This window comes from Magnolia sinica, chromosome 18 (assembly GCF_029962835.1).
Source record: "Magnolia sinica isolate HGM2019 chromosome 18, MsV1, whole genome shotgun sequence".
Lineage (NCBI taxonomy): Eukaryota > Viridiplantae > Streptophyta > Magnoliopsida > Magnoliales > Magnoliaceae > Magnolia > Magnolia sinica.
Window position 1 is genome coordinate 18,291,793 of NC_080590.1, and position 21,917 is coordinate 18,313,709.

A 21,917-nucleotide genomic window follows, 5' to 3' on the forward strand; every position below is an offset into this window, starting at 1 on the left:
CTTTTCATAAATTCACGTGAACTTGGATGAAAGTAAAAAAACAAAAATCGGCTTAAATAAAGCCTTACGTGGCCACAAAAAGTTTTTAAAGGTAGGCATTCAATTCCCATTATTTCCAGTAATATAGTCCACTTAAGACTGAGAGCTGCCTCATTTTTGGTGTCATGCATAAAATGATATGGAAAAGTGGATAGAGGGTGTGGATCTGGGACGCGGATTGCGTCCTACCCCACCCATCTCTAGCCTGAATGGGTCGTTCTGTGGGTGGGCCCACCGTGACGTCTCTATTTATCCAAGCCGTCCATCCCTTTTCTTGTATCATTTTAAGGCATTGAGAATAAAAATAAGGTAGATCCAACGCTTAAATGGACCACACCACTTATTGCTCTTGCATTTAATGCAACTGACATTAATGCCTTGTGCATTTAATGCAACCGAGCTTATTATTTGGTGTGGTTCACTTGAGCGTTGTATCTGCTTCATTTTTTGATTATGCCTTTAAATGATTTGAGAAGAGGAATGGACGGCTCGGATAAACAGATACATCACGGTGAGGCCGCCCACAGAACTACCCGTTTGGGGCTAGAGACGGCCGGGGGAAGGACGCAATCCGCGTCCGTGGATCTGATGATGATGGGCCTGGTAAGTTCCAAGTGCCAACACATCCGGTTTTCTTTTCTCTTCTCGTAATGGGCTGCACCACATAGCAGCATGGCAATTCTATGTGCTTCATCACTGTCTTAAGGTTTGGGATCACATCATAAAATGACAAGGAAAAAAACAGATGAACAGCGTGTATATACAAAAAGTACATCAATGTGGGCCCCACACGGTTAGGGTAACACCAATGGTAGATGTTACTGAGGTAACTGCGAATCCGCTCCCTCCTTCAGTAAGATCCGTACTCGCTATTAAAATAGTTTATAAAGATAAGGTAACGGAGAAATCTGTGGATAGAAAGATGATCTCCACTGGGTTTCTTCCGTTACTCCTTATCATCTTCCTTCTTGCATTCCTCAGGCCAACATCCAAACGACACAAAAACCTCCCACCTGGGCCTCAGCCATTGCCAATCCTAGGCAACCTTCTACAGCTTGGAAACAATCCACATCTTACATTGGCCCAGTTGGCCCGAATCTACGGCCCACTAATCTCAGTCTGGCTGGGAGCTAAGCTCCTCATCGTGGCATCCTCCCCATCGGCTGCTGCCGACGTTCTCAAGACCCAAGACCGCATTCTCTCTGCCCGTGACATCCCGCACACGTACCGCATCAAGGATTACATCTCATTCTCCATGGGGTTCGCATCCGAGTGCAACGAGAGGTGGAAGGCGCTGCGGACCATCTGCAAGACCGAGCTCTTCACGACGAGGATGTTGGATGTTCAGACCCATTTGAGGGAGAAGAAGGTGTCGGAGGTGATTGGGTTTATATTCAGTAAAGAAGGAGAGGAGGTGAAGATCGGCGAAATGGCATTCGCTGCAGTTTTCAACACCATCGGCAATGTTATTTTCTCAAGAGATGTTTTACAGCTGGGGGATGATAGTAAGAATGCTGCTTCTGGGCTGAAGGATGATTTTTCGAGACTTCTCCAACTGGGCATGGTACCGAATCTGGCAGATTTCTATCCGGTGCTCAGGTCCATGGATATTCAGGGACTGAATCGGGAGGCAACGGTGTTAAACAAAAGGATAATTGATATATGGGATGAGTTCATTCAAGAAAGGCGAGCGGCAGGCTATGATGATGGTGATGCCAAGAGTGACTTCTTGGATGTTTTGCTCTCTGCTGGATACGAAGATCTTCCTATTAAGGCCTTGATTTCGGTTTGTAATTCCTTATGCTTCTTATATTTATTCGTTGCAACCAGCCTCTGCTGATGCTAGTCCGGATCTCGCACAAGGGCGGAGGACTCTGGCTCTGACCATCCCAAAACATGGTTAAATGACTCGACGACTCAGACTGAATCGAGCCAGGTTTCGCCTGAGTTGTGGGTGACTCGGTATTGAAACCGATTGGGCTACCAAGTCCTGGTCTGAAAACCGTGCCACAAAAATCCATTGGCTAAGGTACGGGCAGAGACCTGGACTGTCCCACTAACCATGTGCTAGTTTGGGCTATCAATAGGGATGCAACTCGGTGGTTTAGGTCAGGTTGTGGATCAACGTGAACTCTAGAGGACCACCCCGCAACCTAACCCAACTCGAATTCCAACCCAAGGGCCGGCCCAAAAAAAAAAAAAAAAACAAATAGATTCTTCTATGTTCAAATCCAACCGTATCTGGTATAACCTAAGTTTTGTTCAACCCAAACCCAACCCAATTTCAAATGGGATGGTGTTTTTAAACTTGAACCAAATCGGACCTTGACATCCCAATCCAACCCAACCTGACCTGAGCTTGGGTTGAGTTACCTGAACCCAATTTGCAACCCTATCTGTCATTGGGTGCTCAAACCCACCGGTTGTATATACCCCATCCCAAGCTTATAGTTAATTATGGATGGACAACCAAATCCCAATCATAAACTCAAACTGTAGAAGCCTAAATCATAAAAACCTCAATCATAAACCCTAAATTCAGCTCATTCTACCTAATCAACCCAGTCAGCCTAATACTGAACCCTAGGAACCTAAAACCCTAAAGCCTTGAGTTAACATTACAAGTCAACTCACCCAATCAACTTCTCCGTCAGCCTACCCAACCCTACAACCCAGTCAATTCACCTAATTAAGCCTAATACTAAGCCCGAACTAAAGCCCAAAAGCAAACCCAATCAGAGAAACATGTGAAACCTCAAAGCAGCAACTTTCATAGCAAAGCCTCCACACGCTTGGAGGATGCTGCTTGCCAAAGCAGGGAGTCCAAGTGGGGACCAACAACGACCATATGACACTCTCCTTCTTTGGGCGGTGTCGCTCAAGCATGCGGAGCTCTCATTTTCAAGCCCCAATTGTGTAGTTGATGTGTATTTATTCCGATGCCCATCTCCTTATCCAAAATTACTCTTTTACCATCTCATGCAACTCATCAAATGATGTCATTTAGTAATCTCCAATCCTAGCCCTTCAACCACCTTTTGTCCATAGGATTAACAAGAATTACAAGAAAATCGGGTTGGAGGCTATATATAACCCCCCTCCCCTTCTCATTTTAAGCATCGTAAATTCAGAGGGAGTCCCCCACTACATCCAATAGATCCCAGTCCATTCCTCCACCAAGGAGAGTAACAGTGACAGTGAAAGACAGAGAGCCCAACCCTGGTCTAGCCTAGCCTAGCCAGAGTCTAAGCCTCCTAAGCCACTTAAGTTTAAATATGAGTCACTCAGTCTATCATTACAACACTACCGTTCATCCAAACGTTCAAGCTCAATCAATTTCATTAAATAAGTGCATTAGGATTGTCCAACATTCATTCTCTTCTCAACCCCCTTGCTCCTTATACACATCAACATTACAATGTATTTCATCATTTTATCACATCTAACTGGCAAACTTATGCTCTGAGGCTTACAGATATATTCGGATCCTGTCCAAGAAAAACCTTAGCTAGTTAGCCATCGTTTTGATATATATTTTGCATTCCATCATTTTCTCATATTTGATTGGTGGGCATATACTCTAAGGTCTGCGATATAATTGGAGTCCACCAAAAACTTTAGCCGGTTGGCCGTCGTTTTATTATAAGCATCAATACATCATTAAACATCATATACATACATACTTTGTACCTTGCACTCGATCATTTTAAATGTATGTTCAACGACTTGCCAATATAATTAGATCTTGCCCATCAGAAATTTGGATCAATCAATCATCGCTGTCATTGCATCATATTGTATTTTCTGCATGCGAGAACTAGTTATATTCCTCATAAATTAGTTAAATCTTGTGAAGTAAAAATTGTACATCTGTATAGGCAGAGTGGGTGCCTAACACCTCCCTTCTCTGTAACTGCGGTCCCTTACTCATAATCTCTAAAAGGTAAACTCACGATTCATCTTAGGGTTAAGAATCTTCGAGTTCTCAACCTTAAGCATTTCTACAAAGTTTAACCGATTATAGGATCATAATATTTGGTTAGTGGCGACTCTGGTAAAATATATATAACACCTTTTTATTCCAAACGAAAGCCCTCGAGAGAGGCAATCAGTGGAAAGCGAGAGTTAATCTCCTGTCCCCTCGAGAAATCCACTCTCTAATGTCCACACTGACCAAGTCGGGTTTGAGTCCCATTTTGTACCTGATTAAAAATATGGTGAGGTTGGGTTAATGGCTGGTTCATCAATCTTGGACCTGGTTAAAATAAGGTTGATGGTTAGAATACAACGCTTGGAATCATAATAAAACGGGTTTTACGAACTCGCCTAAATCTAATCCAGACTGTAATTGGACAAGCCCATACCTTATTTGCCTGGCCCGGTTGCAACCTAGTTGGTTTGAAGTACTAAGGAGAGTGTTATGTGGTTTGCAGGACATGTTTGTTGCAGGGACTGATACGACCACCACACTGACTGAGTGGACCATGTCGGAGCTGGCTAGAAATCCCACAGTGATGAGAAGAATCCGCGATGAATTGCAAATGGTCGTCGGTGCCGAGAAAGCGGTGAAAGAGTCCCATCTCAATCACCTCAACTATCTCCATGCATGCGTTAAGGAGTCCCTTCGACTGCACCCACCAGCCCCACTTCTACTCCCACGCCAAGCCCTCGACACATGTAACATTATGAATTACACCATCCGAAAGGACTGTAGAGTGATGGTGAACGTATGGGCCATTGGAAGAGACCCTGGAATTTGGAAAGATCCGCTAACATTTTTGCCAGAGCGGTTTCTGGAGACTAGTGTAGATTACAAAGGGAACCATTTTGAGTTCACGCCATTTGGTGCTGGAAGGAGAATCTGCCCTGGTTTACCATTGGCTACCCGTATGGTTCAGCTTATTCTCGCTTCTTTCATCCACGCGTTCGAATGGTCGCTTCCACATGGAATGCAGCCTGATGATCTGAACATGGATGAGAAGTTCGGCCTAATGCTCGAGAGAAAACATCCGCTAGTGCTCGTTCCCAAATCAGTGGTTTAGATTGCTATCAAATGTATTTATTTGAATAATCCTATTGTATTTTGTATGAGAACATGTGCAACTTTTCAGTTTCTTGTTCTGTTGGGTTGTCTGTGTGAGGACTGGCCTGTTGGGCTTTTGGGCCCAATTATTTGTGGCTAGATGAACTCAACTTTCGATCCAATGATTTGTCCTAAGGCTGATTTAACTTTTTTAAAAATCAATATTTAGATGAAAAACTCATAACTTATCATAAAAGTAGCGTGGGAAATAGCAATGGGCCCTAAGCCCTGACCTAGGGCCCAGGGGTGGCAAGGGCTTCAAATTCAGGCCCTTTTATCAGTGATGCCAATGATGAATAGCTCAGTCCCGTTTGCCCGGTTGGCCATAGCGAAGAGAGGCAAATCAAAGGATGTTTTCTTTTACTATGGCCCACCAAAATTTTAGATCAGGATAAAAGTTGGACTCTAAAGATTTCATGAGGTGCTGCATCACTTGTACGTTCACAGTTTGGGCTCTTATCACACGGTCAATTTTCCAAAAGTTCTCATGAGTACCTGTGGGAACTAGTGCACAGGTGATATATATATAGTCCGTGCGAACTGGTTCGCAGGTGAGCGTTCCACTATATATATATATATATATATATATATATAAAATGCTCTAGATCCTACACGTGTTAGGCCATTAAATCTATTGAAATAACCAATCAAAGTGTGAAGGAGTCATGTTGGATTTTGTTTGCAAAGGGCGAAAGTTACTACTCACCTTCCCTTGTCGAGGGTAGAGTTTTCTCCTTTGTTTGTTTTTTTTTTCTTCTTAAGGTGAGATTTTTGTTTTCTTTTTGGAAAGATAAGCATTATGAAGTGATCAATTAACGCCGAAACCCATTCGCTCGGAGTGTTAGAAAAGTATTCGTGTGAAGAGCGAAGTGCCCATGTGCGAGATCCGGACCATTCATCTGGACGCACACTGAGAACAAACCCTAGCCCTGAAGTCAGGCCGGGCCACTCACTGGTTGGCCATACAAGTATATGAGAAACATAGTTGATATGTTCCGTAGGATGATGATAACTAGTGTGTAGATTAGCTATGCTTATGTGACGAACATGGAGGATCTGTAAATGGGAAGGATTGGCTGGTGTACCACGCACCACCGACCTGGCTGGTGTGTTGACGTTATCACGTTCTGTGGTTCTCAAATATTATATCCGAACCGTCCATCCATTTTTCGAGTTAGCCGTAAGGGCTGACCTAAAAATTAAGATAGATCCAAAGATCAATTGGATCACACTTCAAAAAATAGTGGGGGACTGAACATCTACCATTGAAATCATTCTGGGGTCATAGAAGTTTTGGATCAATGTTATATTTGTTTTTTCTCTTCATCCATGTTTGTATGACCTTATGAATAGATTGGATGAAAAATAAACGTTATGGTGGGTCCTACTAATGTTTTAATGGTGAGAATAATTGTCCAACAAATAAATATAATTCGGTTTTGGGCTCATGCTTTAAAGTGATCTTGAAAAATGGATGAAAGGTGTGGATATAATAAATACATCATTGTGGGGCTATGAAACTTTGATATCCTTTGAACCGTTTGTACAACTCGGAGCTCGAAGAGCATTAACGTTCATCTTTGCATGACACTACCCACACACCAGCTAGGTCGGTGGTGTGTTACACCAACCAAGCTGCTTCCTTGTAAATTACGATCGTGGCACTTGCTTATATATTTAGCATGCCAACCCACATAAAACTCACACACGTGTGCATGTTGACATGGCTAAAACTAAAACTGGGCAGAAATCGGACTGATCCGATGGATCCAACTCGATCCGAACCAGACCGAAGGTCAGGATTGGGTCGGATCGAGTTAGTCCAGTTAGATCCGATCGTACATCGGATCGAGTTCGGATCAGTGGTCAATCCGGACCAATCCGAACCAGAATCCGATCCGATCTATTCGGTTCTATATAAGTAATATTTTAATTTTTAATTTTTTACTTTTTAGTTTTTACCTATCCCGCTCGGCAGCAACTATCCTCACCCGAACCCTAATCTCTCATCTTTTTTTTCCCTTTCTCTATCCGAACGAGCACCACACAGCCTGCACCCATCTCAGATTTGGTCACTCATCATCACTGTTCTTCACCTGAAGTCGTACCCTAAACCCTAATCTTTTCTTTCTCTTTCTCTACCCGAACAAGCATCGTACCCATCTCAGATCCAACCACTAAGCATCCCGACCCACTCATCATCACCGTTCATCTTCTCCATTGAGCAAGGAAGTACTGTAGGTTTCATTTTTATTTATTATTATTTTTTTATTTTATCATGTATTTTGGAGTATTTTTCTCGCCCTGCCTTGTTGGTAGACCGCATGGCTCGCTGTGCGGTCATGGCTCATCGACCGACCATGGCTTACTGTGTGGTCATGGCTCGTCGGCCGCCTTGCCTCTCTATTATTAAATTTTTCAAAAAAAAAAAGAGGACCGATCCAAACTGTACCCAATCCGATCTGACTCGATTTCCCTGATCGAGTCAGACTCAGATCGGATCAGGCCAGTAGTCTACTGGATCGGATTGAGTCAGGTTACCCAGACTTGGTCCCGGATCGAATCGAGTTTGGGTCAGGCCATGAAAATTTCGGACCGAGTCAAGTCAGACCCAATCCAATCTGACTCAACTCGTTGCCCAGCTCTAGTTGAAACTCTCTCTTCCATTTCTTTATTACTTGCACATCCAAGTACACCTGGCTGTGCATCGCATGGCATAAGCCATGAATATGCTATGTCAATCGGTATCTTCTGTAATCTTATTTCCGTACATCGTGATTGACCCACGTCATCACTTACATTGTCAACATTGGTGCATTAAATGCCATGTGATGATGAGGTCCAATTAGATTGCAACAAGCAGAAAATTCGATTTTGTTATTGGTGTTGCCCAACTGTGGGGTCCACCTTGATGTATTTGTTGTATATACATGCCTTTCATTAATTTTCCAACTTAATTCAAAGCATGACACCAAAAATTAGGCAGATCTAAATATCAAGTGGATTACAAAGTAGTGATTTAATGCACACAATTACAATCTTATATGTACCACAAAAGTTTTGGATAAAGTTGATATTTGTGTTTCATGTTCATCAAGATCTATGTGACTTTATCCATAGGTTGGATGGAAAATAAACATTAGGGTGAATCCTATGAAGTTTTCAATGATAGGTGTATAATGATCACTTCTCCCATCGCTTGATCCACTTGTGATTTGGATCGCTTCAATTTTTATTTTATTTTTTTAATGCCTTAAAATGAGTTGGAAAAACTGATGGACAGATATATATATATATATATATATATATATATATATATATATATATATATATATATATATATATATATATATATTGTTCACTCCCCAAGTATAGGTTTGTGATGTAATAATAAACTCTGTGAGACCGAGGTCGAATCCACGGGGACTGATACATGTACGTTATCTGAAACCAAGTAGAACTAGAACTAGACTAAGATGTGATCTAAACCAAATAGAGTTTAGGGAATAATTGCGGAATAATTATCTAAAACTTTAAGGAATTCGGAGGAAGGAAACTAGGGATTCGGAGGATCCACTTGTAGGGATCGGGGAGATCTTATGCTGCATTAAGATTTATGGAAATCAAACCGAACCTACGGTTTTCCAGAGATGAGAGGTATATGAATTAGAATGGATTCCATCATCTAACCATGCGGAGACAAAGCAAACAACGGATTAAACTAATTACCAAACAATCAACAATTTATGAAGATCAGGAAAGGGTCTTGTCATCCTACCATGCCCAGGAGACGATGGTGAACAACAGGGCCTCCTGACGTCATAAACATCAAAAGAGAAAAAGAGATATTCAAAGCTATTGCAAACCCATTGTAATTTCAGTCACAACAGACCATTAAAGACTGAGAAAATATTCTTTTAATAATCAACTCAAAACCAAGCTCAGTTCATAAATTTAAATGAAAAGCAGGAAATAGTGTCTCCCATCTCGCTACAGGCTTCACCTCTTAGCCCTAGCTAAGAGGATTAGCTACACATGAATGGGCTGATTAAAACAGCAAAATAAAATAAAACAGGGAAAGAAAAGAACAAGAAGGAAAGAGAGACAAAGAACCGATTTACGCTTCTGGTTCCCTTCTTCCTTCAATGCTAAGCCCCCACCCTGCTTGACTTCCTCTCTCACGTTCCTCCTCCAGCAGATAAAAAACCTCTGTTGCTTCCCACGTTCAGCAGCAACCACGTTCAGCTTCCCTGGTTCTCTCCAGCAGCCTTAGCAAAAGAACCAGCCGCTGCTCTCTCTCCAGCCGTGGATAGCAGAAACCACCCTCCGTTTCTCTTCCTTCGTCAAAGCCAAAAACCAGCCTGCTCGTCCACTCCAGCCACCGATGCCCTCTATGCTTTCCTCCTTCTTTCTTATAGCCCCAGAGCCCGAGAGTTGGTGGGACTTCTTACGCAGCACGGATTCGGAATTTTCTTGCGTGCAACGAGTAGGGGTGTAACATGGATCTGATTGCTTGATCTCCTCCAGTCGGCCTTCTTGAAGGTGATCAGTGGCCCTATACGGAAGGTTTGGTCGGCCAGGATTGTCAGACCGTTCCCGGCCATGAGTGCAGAACGGCCCCGAATCGTTGGGTCTTGGACGCGCGCAACAGAGCTCTCCTCCTTACCGCTGTGTTGACGGTGGAGCTCACGATCGGGCTTTTCTGAGAAATCCAATCCGTCCATTGGACGCTTCACGAAAATTCATTCAGATATGGTCGGGTTTGGATCGTCGTTGCTACGGTCCACCTTGATTGATCCTGCGGCGATCAACAGACGTTCAGTCATGGCGAGCGCGATCTCTGGTTTCCTCCCTGGCACAGGCTTCATGGTCTAAGGCAGTACGCTCGTCCGATTCCAGTGGACGGTCCAGATCGATCATGAACATCACGATCGTGGTCCACAGACTCTAACCGCGAGGCTCTGTTCGAGCGTTTCGCATGGCGTGAAAATAGGAAACGGAGATTTCCGTCTTTTACTTGGAATCGGTCGGTCAAAGGTCCCATGACCTGTTGAATTGGTTCGGTGTGCTGCTAGTGCACATGTGCACTTGCACATGTTGTTCAAGGCGGGACTCTGCGTGATGCTTGTGGAAGATCCGATCTGTCCATTCCTTTTCTCATCTCATTTAAGCTATCTAGGTCCAGTTTGAAGAATATCCAGATCTCAGGTGCAACCAAAGTCAATGGTTTATGGGCTAATCGAACTGTTGAGCCACTTTCACAAGGATCCCATGGATGAAAATCGACGTGTATGGTTCATTTATGGTCCTCAGGCCACATATGGAGTTTTGAACTGATCAGATGGTGGGAACCCTATGATCTTGCATTCTGGACACTTTTCAGGCCACTTGAGCTTCAATTCCTTGATTTCCGCGGACCCCTGGTGTATAATTCCGTCGCTCTTGATCTCCTGGAGTCCGTTCCTTGCCTTGGGTATCATCAGAGCGTTAAATCCATGGTTTAAGCACCTTTTTTTAGTTCATGCTTGTAAATACACTCTGCATCACAAATACAATTAAATCAGGCTATTAAACGGTATCATGCTTGTAGATTCATGCAATAACTGGGTCTGATATGCAATATTTGACCCTCAACACAACCCCAACCAGCATTGCTATCTCGAGCAAAGTATGCGAAAAATAAGTTGAGAAATACGGGACAATTTTTATGAACTTAAGCGATATTTAAAAAAAAAAAAAAACACTCTAGATTCGAAAATTCTAAGATGCATGAATGTTGGATATTACTTCCTCCCGGAATCAAGTGCACAATAAATTTCATAATCAACTTTAAAGTATTTATGCATTAATTAGAACAATTCTAAACAATGAGTATCATGAGTGTATAATAAAATCTCGGCTTATCATCATTAAGAAATCCAATGGATAATTTTTATGATAACATTGATAATCAAAACAGTATTTAGGACACTCAAAACTTAAACCAGAATTTGCCTTTCAGTTCTTTTTTTTTTTTTTTTTTTCGAGGGAGAGGAGAATTAAATCCACACCTATAGGGAGCAAACCTATGGTGAAAATTATTCGCCTAACCTTTTCCAAAGGTATCTCTCTCTCTTTTTTTTTTTTTCATGACGGGCAAATTTTCCAAGCTGGTTCCTTACATGCTTAGTGATTAGAAATCTTAATGTGAAAGCGAGATGTGACATGTGAACTCATAACTCAATCAATGTTTAAAACTTCCAATTATAGATTAATACTTCAAACTTAACTGTGAAATCTAATATAATAGATAACTGAATCTAAGAGTCATAAATTACCAACTTCACTTATCTTGTAATTTTAAATCCAAGATGGTTATCAAAATCACTTCAAATTCAACAAAATGTCAGAAAATTTTTAAAATTTTCACAACTTTTGTACAAGACCAAGAAAATGCTGATTAGGTGACATAATCTCCCACCCCCAACCAAAAATCTACATTGTCCTCAATGTAAAAGAAATAGGCATGCAATGCACATGGGACAACAAAAATATAAGAGGAGTGATGGAAAGATATTACGACGAAAGAATCAAAAGGCTTTCCAAAGATATCTACGTAAGATCGGGTTAGCACAAGAGAGAAACCAACAGAAGTAAAATAAAAATAACAAAAATGAAATCCTACCTACACCACTTTCACAGGTACTCTCGATTGCATTTAGCGTATGCAACAAGCCTTTAAACCCCTAGGTTACCCTTAGTGGACGAGTTGTAGTCTAGTGAGGGGTTGCTGTTATGTTTCCCACTAAGTTTGAACTAACTAATGATAAAAATGAAATGAAATGAAGAGTGGGTTGCCTCCCGGGAGCGCTAAGTTTACCGTCTTCACCCACACAAATAAAGCAACTACCCTAGTCCTAAGAAAACAGAAACCTACCTATACCTCCATCGGACTAGGAGATCAATCTGGTAAACAGGAGCAGTCGAGGCATGGACATGTCCTCTGAATCAAATTTCTCGACAAATGGTTTCAATCGATGTCCATTGACTTTAAACTCCTTGCCATTGTCGGGATCTCTTATCTCAACGGCCCCATGCGGAAAAACAGTAACAACAATGTAAGGGCCGGTCCAACGAGATCGAAGCTTACCCGGAAAGAGATATAATCGAGAATTGTACAAAAGGACCTTCTGACCCGGCGCGAATGATTTTCGCAAAATGTGTTGGTCATGAAATGCTTTCATCTTGTCCTTGTAAATTCTCGAATTATCGTACGCATCATTACGGATTTCTTCAAGTTCATTCAATTGAAGTTTGCGTAGCGAGCCAGCGTTGTCCAGATTGAAATTAAGATTTTTGATCGCCCGGTACGCTTTATGTTCCAGTTCCATCAGGCAAGTGACAAGCCTTCCCATAGACAAGTCTAAAGGGAGACATTCCAATAGGGGTTTTGAATGCAGTACGGTATGCCCATAAGGCATCGGTCAATCGAATTGACCAATCCTTACGATCAGGGTTAACCGTTTTCTCCAAAATGTGTTTAATCTCCCTATTGGAAATTTCAGCTTGTCCACTTGTCTGTGGATGGTATGGGGTGCTCACCTTATGAGAGATATCGTATTTCTTCATTAAGCTCTCGAATGGTCTATTACAAAAATGTGAGCCCCCATCACTAATGATGGCTCGAGGCGTTAGAATCGAGAAAGGATGTTTTCTTTTAGGAATTTAATGACCGTGCGATGGTCATTCTTTCGACACGGAATTGCTTGACCCATTTAGTGACATAATCCACGGCGAGCAAAATATCTGATTTCCAAATGATTGGGGAATGGTCCCATGAAATCGATGCCCCAGAATCAAATGCTTGATGATAAGGATGAGATTCAAAGGCATCATATTTCGACGGGACAATGGTCCCAATTTCGACAACGCTCACAAGCTTTGCAAAACTCATGAGTGTCCTTAAACATAGTGGGCCGATAAAAGCACACTGGAGAATCTTGGCCGTGGTCTTTTTAGCAGAAAAGTGACCACCACAGGCCTCTGAGTGATGAAGGAGATGACGCTCCGATGCTCATCGTCGTACACATCTCCTTAGAATTTGGTCCGGGCAATACTTAAATAAATAAGGATCATCCAGGAAAAGTTGCGCACCTCGGTGAAAAATTTCTTCTTATCTTACGCAATCCAATGTGTCGGTATGGCACCTGTAGCAAGATAATTAGCAATATCGAACCAAGGTGAATGGGAGACTACAAACAGTTGTTCATCAGGGAACATGTTATTAATATGGGTCGCCTCAAGGGAATCGAGGTATTAAGGCGAGAGAGGTGATCGGCCACTACGTTCTCTACTCCTTTTTATCTTTTATCTCCAAATCAAATTCTTGAAGTAGAAGGATCCATCGTATCAAGCGGGGCTTAGAATCATTCTTAGAAAGAAGATACTTGATCCGCATGATCGTGTAGATAATGATCTTGGATCCGATCAAGTAGGATCTAAATTTGTCAGGCGAACACTACGGCTAAGAGTTCTTTTCCGTAGTCGAGTAGTTCACTTGGGCGGAATTTAAAGTTCTACTTGCGTAATGAATGACGTAGGGCCGCTTATCTTTTCTCGGCCTAGGACCGCTCCAAGAGCATAATCGAAGCGTCGCACATAAGCTCAAAAGGAAGGCTCGGTCGGGTGGCTGCATGATAGGTGCGGTGGTTAACGTGCCCTTAAGCTTGGTGAAAGCTTCCTGGCATTGCTCAGTCCACTCGTACGGAGCATCCTTTTGAAGAAGATTACATAAAGGGCGAGAGAGAAGACTAAAGTCCTTTATGAATCGCCTGTAAAATTCTGCGTGTCCTAAGAAGGATCGCACGTCTCTAATGTTCTTGGGTGGAGGTAGGTTAGAGATAAGATCGATTTTTGCCTTATCTACCTTGATTCCTTTGGGACGAGATGATATGCCCAAGGACAATTCCCTTCGAACCATGAAATGACACTTCTCCCAATTAAGTACCAGTTCTTTTCTTCACATCTTTTCAGACACATTTAAGACTTTCCAAGCACTTCTGAAAGATGGACCGTAAAAGAGAAATCATCCATGAAGACCTCTAGATATTGCCCTACCATATCGGAAAGATACTAAGCATACATCGAAAGGTGGCGGGGGCATTACATAGTCCGAATGGCATCCTTCGATGCAAAGGTGCCGTAGGGACATGTAAATGTGGTCTTTTCCTGGTCTTGAGGCTATCTCTATCTGGTTATAGCCGAATACCCATTAAGGAAGCAGTATAGGAATGACCAGCTAACCTTTCCAGGATCCGATCGATGAATGGTAAAGGGAAGTGGTCTTTCCTCGTGACGGTATTCAACTTCCCGTAGTCAATGCACATTCTCCAACCGTAGTGACTCTAGTTGGCACGAGTTCATTATTAGCATTGGCTACGATAGTGATTAGGACTTCTTAGGGACCACTTGAGTTGGACTCACCCATTGACTATCAGATATAGGGTATATAATACCCACGTCCAATAGTTTAAGAACCTCGGCTTTAACCACTTCCTTCATGTTTGGATTTAGTCTACGTTGTGGTTGCCGAGCGGTTTTGCATTATCCTCAAGATATATGCGGTGAGTACAAATCGAGGGATCGATTCCCTTGAGGTCCGCTATCGTCCATCCCAAGGCTCCTTTATGCTCAATGAGAGTAGATATAAGCATACTCTCTTGTTCTTTCTCCAAGTGGACAGAGATCACCACCGGGTATGTCTCATCTTGACCCAAATATGCATATTTCAAATCAGAGGGCAAAGGTTTTAGGTCAAGCTTTGGCGGCTTGAGGTTAGACGGTAGAGGCACTACATCGGTTTGTGGTAATTCTTCAAATTGTGGCCTCCATCGGTTAACTTCAATTGCGGTATCAAGCAAGGCGCACGTCTCCTAATCATGTCATCATCAAAATCATGGGAGTGGGCCGGGCACGTCTCTAGATGGTCGGAGGATAAGGTCGGAGGTGTCGTATCTTCCGTGAAAGAGTCAATCATGTTAATGTCGTGGAAAACGCCATCATCCTCTGAGTTGTTGCTAGTTATTGAAAAAGATGTTTGACTCCAATGTCAAATTTTCAAAAGACATAATCATGATACCATTCCGAATTGATAATTGCATTTGACGTGACAAGGAATGGGCGACCAAGAATGACGGGAATCGAGTGCTCATGTTATTGATGGGTTCGGTGTCAGGGATGATAAAGTCTACGGGGTAGTAAAATCTATCGACCTGGACTAACACATCCTCAATTATCCCTCTTGGTACACGAACAGAGAGATCAGCAAGTTGTAGTGTGGTTAGGGTGGGTTTTAATTCACCCAAACCTAACTGTTTGTATACCGAGTAGGGAATCAGATTGACGCTCGCTCCTAAGTCAAGAAGTGCGTGATTAATTCGATGGTTCCCGATTACACATGATATGGTTGGGCTACCGGGATCCTTGAATTTCTGCGGCACGTCTTGCTTCAGGATGGCACTCACTTTCTCAGTCAAGAAGATTTTCTTTTGAATAATTTTCTGTCGTTTGGTCGTGCATAAGTTTTTCAGGAATTTGGCATATGAAGGTATCTGTTTCACGACATCAAGTAGAGGAATGTTGACTTTCACTTGTTTCAACACCTCTAGGATATCCTGAGAGTTAGAGAGAGATTTTTGTGAAACCAACCATTGGGGGAATGGAGCAACTGGCTTCTCTAGAAGTTCCGGTTTTAATTTTTGTGGGGCATCACTAGATCCATCATTGTTGTCCTCTTTTGGTTCTTGAGACTTTTCGGGCCTAACCGGAAGAGTTTTATCAATGATTTTTCCACTCCTAAGAGTGGTGATGGATTTAGCATGCCCCATCTGATTTGAAGAGCTGGGATCATTGATCTCGTACTACGGTTTAGGATTGGGGAGAGGTTATGCAGGAAGCATCCCCTTTTCTATAACCGTCATACGAGAATCTATCTTTGCATAAAATCTGTAATTCCCGCATTGCCTGACCAGCTCTTGTATAGGATTTTGAACCGGTTCCTCTTGAGGTTTCACTTGATTTGGATTTTGATTGAAGAAACCTGGAGGAGTCGCCGTTTGTCCATTCCTCCAACTAAAATTTGGATGATTTTTCCAGCCAGGATTGTATGTGTTGGAGTTAGGTCCAGTTAAAGGTCTTTGATAATTATTTACGGCATTGGCTTGTTCATTCAACACTCCTCGAAAGGCGGTATTGTAGGACAGTTTTCAGTTGTGTGAATGTGCAATCACAGATGCCGCAAACAACTTCATTAACCTTATCCTTCTTTCCTTCCATGGCCTCAACTTTCCTTATGAGCGTAGTCACTTTACACTTGAGATCATCCTCTTCTTTCAAGAGATATAATCCACCTTTCTCCTTTAATTGAGTCGGCTTAGGCGTGGTGTTCGACTTTAGGTAATAGTCCCATGATTGTGTTTTTTCAGCAAGACTGTCGAGGTAATCCCACACCTCGTCAACATCTTTATTAATGAACTCTCCATTACACATTGTCTTGACCATTTGGCGCATGGAAGATGTCAATCCATCGTAGAAAAAATTTGTAATGCGCCACGTTTCAAATCCGTGTTGTGGGCATGAATTGACCAAATCTTTGAACATTTCTCAACATTGGAAGAATGTTTCATCTTCCTTTTGGGCAAAGTTCATGATTGCTTTTCTGAGGGTAATCGTTTTATGATGTGGGAAGAATTTTTTTATGAATTCCCTCTACATATCGTTCCATGTGCCAATGGATCTAGGACGCAGTGAATGTAACCACGTCTTAGCTTTCTCTTTTAAGGAAAAAGAAAAGAGTTTCAGCCTAATTGTATCCTCGGATACATTAGGAAAACATAATGTAGCTATAATCTCATCGAACTCTTTCAAATGTAAATATGGATTCTCTGATTCAAGTCCATGGAATTTGGGAACGAGTTGGATAACTCCTGGCTTGATGTCCCTTTGTCCTGTGTTTTCAGGGAAAATCATGTATGAGGGCATACTCACTCCCGCTAGTTGTAGATAATCTCGTAAAGTACGAGGCGGGGGTGCCTGATGCACCTCGTTCTTATCTTGGGTATCCTCCACCCTGGGTGGAAGTAGAGGAGGTTGGTCTTTAGCCATAACTTCAATTAACTCAGGGGATTTCGAGCGGTGTCTAGTTCTGCGATGGATAGTCAACCCCTCAACCAATCCTCCTTCAGTCAAGAGATGTCGAGTGTCATCACGGGCCCACTTGGGTATGAAAACACTCGCAGCCCTTAATCAAATTCAAAGTCTAATCCTAAGAAAGGAAAAGAAAGTCTAAAAAGAAAGAGAGAGTTGGAAAGAAATTACCAAATTGGAGTCCTGAGTTAAAGACCTGCAAAATAAAACAAAAATAAGTTAGATTCTAAAAAGGAGAAAAACAATCTTTTAAAAGAAAGATAACAGTAAACTAATTTCTAAAAGAAAGTGGAAACTTCTAAAATAAATTAAGAAAGTCCTAAACTTTAAAAAGTAAATTACTACAAGAGAATTGAAAAATAGAAAATAGGGAAAGAGTGTACCGAATTAGAGATTTCTATCTTAAAGGCCTACAAAATAGGAAGGTTAGTTTCTAAAGAATTCTAAAAATAGATTAAGAAACAAAATTAGATTCTAAAAGTGTCAGAATTAGAAAGTTACTAAAATAAAACAAAAATAACCTAATCTCTAAAAATAAACTATTTCCTACAGAAGGGAGGATACTAGAGTTAGAAAATTTTTAAAATTTAAATCCTAATTCTAAAAATAGGAAAAAAAAGTAGAGAGATTAGGAAGGAATTACCAATTGAGAAACTTATGTCCAGATCCTATAAAACAGGAAACAGGTTAAGTTCTAAAAATAGAATAAAATAAAATAAAAACTTCTATCCTAAAGTAAGTAAAATCCTAATCCTAACTTAATTCTAAAACTAATTAATTTCAGAAAAACGTAACCGTCAGTCCCCGGCAACGGCGCCAAAAACTTGTTCACTCCCCAAGTATAGGGTTGTGATGTAGTAATAAACTCGGTAAGACCGAGGTCGAATCCACAGGGACTGATACCTGTACGTTATCTGAAACCAAGTAGAACTAGAACTAGACTAAGATGTGATCTAAACCAAATAGAGTTTAGGGAATAATTGCGGAATAATTATCTAAAACTTTAAGGAATTCAGAGGAAGGAAACTAGGGATTCAGAGGATCCACTTGTAGGGATCAGGGAGATCTTATGCCTGCATTAAGATTTATGGAAATCAAACTGACTTGATCTGGTTTTCAAGAGATGAGAGGTATATGAATTAGAATGGATTCCATCATCTAACCATGCCCAGGAGACAAAGCAAACAACAGGATTAAACTAATTACCAAACAATCAACAATTTATGAAGATCAGGAAGGTACTGTCATCCTACCATGCCCAGGAGACGATGGTGAACAACAGGGCCTCCTGACGTCATAAACATCAAAAGAGAAAAAGAGATATTCAAAGCCATTGCAAACCCATTGTAATTTCAGTCACAACAGACCATTAAAGACTGAGAAAATATTCTTTTAATAATCAACTCAAAACCAAGCTCAGTTCATAAATTTAAATGAAAAGCAGGAAATAGTGTCTCCCATCTCGCTACAGGGTTCACCTCTTAGCCCTAGCTAAGAGGATTAGCTACACATGAATGGGCTGATTAAAACAGCAAAATAAAATAAAACAGGGAAAGAAAAGAACAAGAAGGAAAGAGAGAAAAAGAACCGCTTTACGCTTCTGGTTCCTTTCTTCCTTCAATGCTAAGCCCCCACCCTGCTTGACTTCCTCTCTCACGTTCCTCCTCCAGCAGATAAAAAACCTCTGCTGCTTCCCACGTTCAGCAGCAACCACGTTCAGCTTCCCTGGTTCTCTCCAGCAGCCTTAGCAAAAGAACCAGCCGCTGCTCTCTCTCCAGCCGTGGATAGCAGAAACCACCCTCCGTTTCTCTTCCTTCGTCAAAGCCAAAAACCAGCCTGCTCGTCCACTCCTGCCACCGATGCCCTCTATGCTTTCCTCCTTCTTTCTTATAGCCCCAGAGCCCGAGAGTTGGTGGGACTTCTTACGCAGCACGGATTCGGAATTTTCTTGCGTGCAACGAGTAGGGGTGTAACATGGAGCTGATTGCTTGATCTCCTCCAGTCGGCCTTCTTGAAGGTGATCAGTGGCCCTATACGGAAGGTTTGGTCGATCAGGATCGTCAGACCGATCCCGGCCATGAGTGCAGAACGGCCCCGAATCGTCGGGTCTTGGACGCGCGCAACAGAGCTCTCCTCCTTACCTCTATGTTGACGGTGGAGCTCACGATCGGGCTTTTCTGAGAAATCCAATCCGTCCATTGGACGCTTCACGAAAATTCATTCAGATATGGTCGGGTTTGGATCGTCTTTGCTACGGTCCACCTTGATTGATCCTGCGGCGATCAACAGACGTTCAGTCATGGTGAGCGCGATCTCCGGTTTCCTCCCTGGCACAGGCTTCATGGTCTAAGGCAGTACGCTCGTCCGATTCCAGTGGACGGTCCAGATCGATCATGAACATCACGATCGTGGTCCACAGACTCTAACCGTGAGGCTCTGTTCGAGCGTTTCGCATGGCGTGAAAATAGGAAACGGAGATTTCCGTCTTTTACTTGGAATCGGTCGGTCAAGGGTCCCATGACCTGTTGAATTGGTTCGGTGTGCTGCTAGTGCACATGTGCACTTGCACATGTTGTTCAAGGCGGGACTCTGCGTGATGCTTGTGGAAGATCCGATCTGTCCATTCCTTTTCTCATCTCATTTAAGCTATCTAGGTCCAGTTTGAAGAATATCCAGATCTCAGGTGCAACCAAAGTCAATGGTTTATGGGATGATCTAACTGTTGAGCCACTTTCACAAGGATCCCATGGATGAAAATCGACGTGTATGGTTCATTTATGGTCCTCAAGCCACGTATGAAGTTTCGAACTGATCAGATGGTGGGAACCCTATGATCTTGCATTCTGGACACTTTTCAGGCCACTTGAGCTTCAATTCCTCGATTTCCACGGACCCCTGGTGTATAATTCCGTCGCTCTTGATCTCCTGGAGTCCGTTCCTTACCTTGGGTATCATCAGAGCGTTAAATCCATGGTTTAAGCACCTTTTTTTAGTTCATGCTTGTAAATACACTCTGCATCACAAATATAATTAAATCAGGCTATTAAACGGTATCATGCTTGTAGATTCATGCAATAACTGGGTCTGATATGCAATATTTGACCCTCAACATATATATATATATATATATATATATATATATATATATATATATATATATATATATATATACACACACACACACAATATAGACATCAAGGTGGGTGTGATGGTAAGTGAAATGCCCACTAAAATTTTACTTGGATAATACCTACTCTCCTACCCAAAGTTGTACACAAGTCGAACCGAGTCGAGCTTGGCACTGCTCGGCTCGACTCAGCTCAGCTAGTAGCTAACCCTTGCTCGAACTCAACTCAGCTTGGTCCTCAAGCCTGACTGGCCAACTCGGCTCGATTCGGTCAACAGTTCAGGCCAGTTCAAGCCGAGTTCGAGCCTGTGCGACATTTTCTCAAACACATAAAACGCATCATTAAAATTTCACATAATGCAAAGTAGTAACAACGCTTTACAGGTATTTCAGTAAACTTATAATGCAATTTTTTTAAAAAATTTAAATTTTTTTGTATCCATTCCTTCCTCACCACCAATAGATCTCGCGGGGAATGTACGCACCAAAAACAACACTTCATTGAGTCATTTCATCAAACACTAGGCAAGCAGCATCAATATCCAAATAACCGAGTCACTGAGTCGATTCAAGTTAAGGTTTGATTTGAGTCGAGTCGAGCTCGGGCAAGCTCGAATTTGGCTCGAAATTTTTTCAAGCTTAAAAAGTCAGCTCAACTCAGTCCGAATTCAATTTTGAGCCGAGGTGAGTCAAACTTTTCTGAGTTGAGTTAAGCGAGCTGGCCGAGCTAACTTAACTCATGTACAACTCTACTCCTACCTATCTTTTATTGCCAACCCAAGCAGTTTATGGTAGCATGTAATATTTGGAGACCTAGTAGATACTCTAGAAGAGTACATGGTACATTCGCCAAGCCTTATAATGAGTAATGTTAGAGCAATTCACCGTGCAATTCATGTGGATTAACCATGTGCATTCTTTTAAGAAGTGCAGGTAACAAAAAGTCTCGAGACCACTTTGATGTGAGAAGTGTATGTAACAAAAAGTAGTCCTTAGGACCCACTTTGATGTGTGTATATGAAATTCTCCCTAATCAATTTCTCCCGTTGATGCCAGGACTAGAGTTGGGCATGGGTTGACTTGACTCGTCCGACTCATTTAGACTCGACTCGATTCGAACCGAGTGGGTGAGTCAATCCAAACCAAGTAGACTTCGTCCAATCCGAACTCAAACCGAGTCAAGTATGGGTCACCTAGTAACTTGACTCGACTCGAAATCCAACTCGGTACTGACTCAACTCATGTGTGTGTGTGTGCGCGTGCGCGCGTGTGCTCCAAATTTGACATTTCAGATCTGAGATGTCGTGATAGAGAGATTGCAATTCTGACAGTTACACCGAAGTTTTGACTTGTGATTTTAGCATGTGGATACTCGCTGCACTTGACTAGACCCGGTGCTGGCTCGACCTGACTCGGTACTTGTGACTGGGTTATACTCGATCTGGATTAGTTTGGGCCATACCTAGACTCGGATCGTGACACGGG

General features: G+C 42.2%; 1 protein-coding gene and 1 non-coding gene across 2 annotated transcripts; both read left to right on the top strand.

The window, feature by feature from the left end:
• The first annotated feature begins 744 nt into the window (after nucleotides 1-744).
• LOC131233453 (probable (S)-N-methylcoclaurine 3'-hydroxylase isozyme 2) lies at nucleotides 745-5,127 on the top strand. The gene is made up of 2 exons (XM_058230161.1): nucleotides 745-1,825; nucleotides 4,473-5,127. The coding sequence occupies exons 1-2, from the start codon at nucleotides 785-787 to the stop codon at nucleotides 5,079-5,081; spliced, it is 1,650 nt and encodes a 549-aa protein (XP_058086144.1). The 5' UTR covers nucleotides 745-784; the 3' UTR covers nucleotides 5,082-5,127.
• Nucleotides 5,128-16,718: 11,591 nt separating this feature from the next.
• LOC131234083 (small nucleolar RNA R71) lies at nucleotides 16,719-16,825 on the top strand. The gene has a single exon (XR_009165496.1). It is a non-coding gene; the product is annotated as a small nucleolar RNA R71 (small nucleolar RNA).
• The last annotated feature ends 5,092 nt before the right edge of the window (nucleotides 16,826-21,917 follow it).

What these genes read in the sequence shown, in the direction of transcription:
- LOC131233453 (XM_058230161.1), top strand. Translation starts at nt 785, where the DNA reads ATGAACAGCGTGTATATACAAAAAGTACATCAATGTGGGCCCCACACG. An exon ending in CTATTAAGGCCTTGATTTCG is followed by an intron (nt 1,826 to 4,472) that starts GTTTGTAATTCC and finishes TGTGGTTTGCAG; the next exon opens with GACATGTTTGTTGCAGGGAC.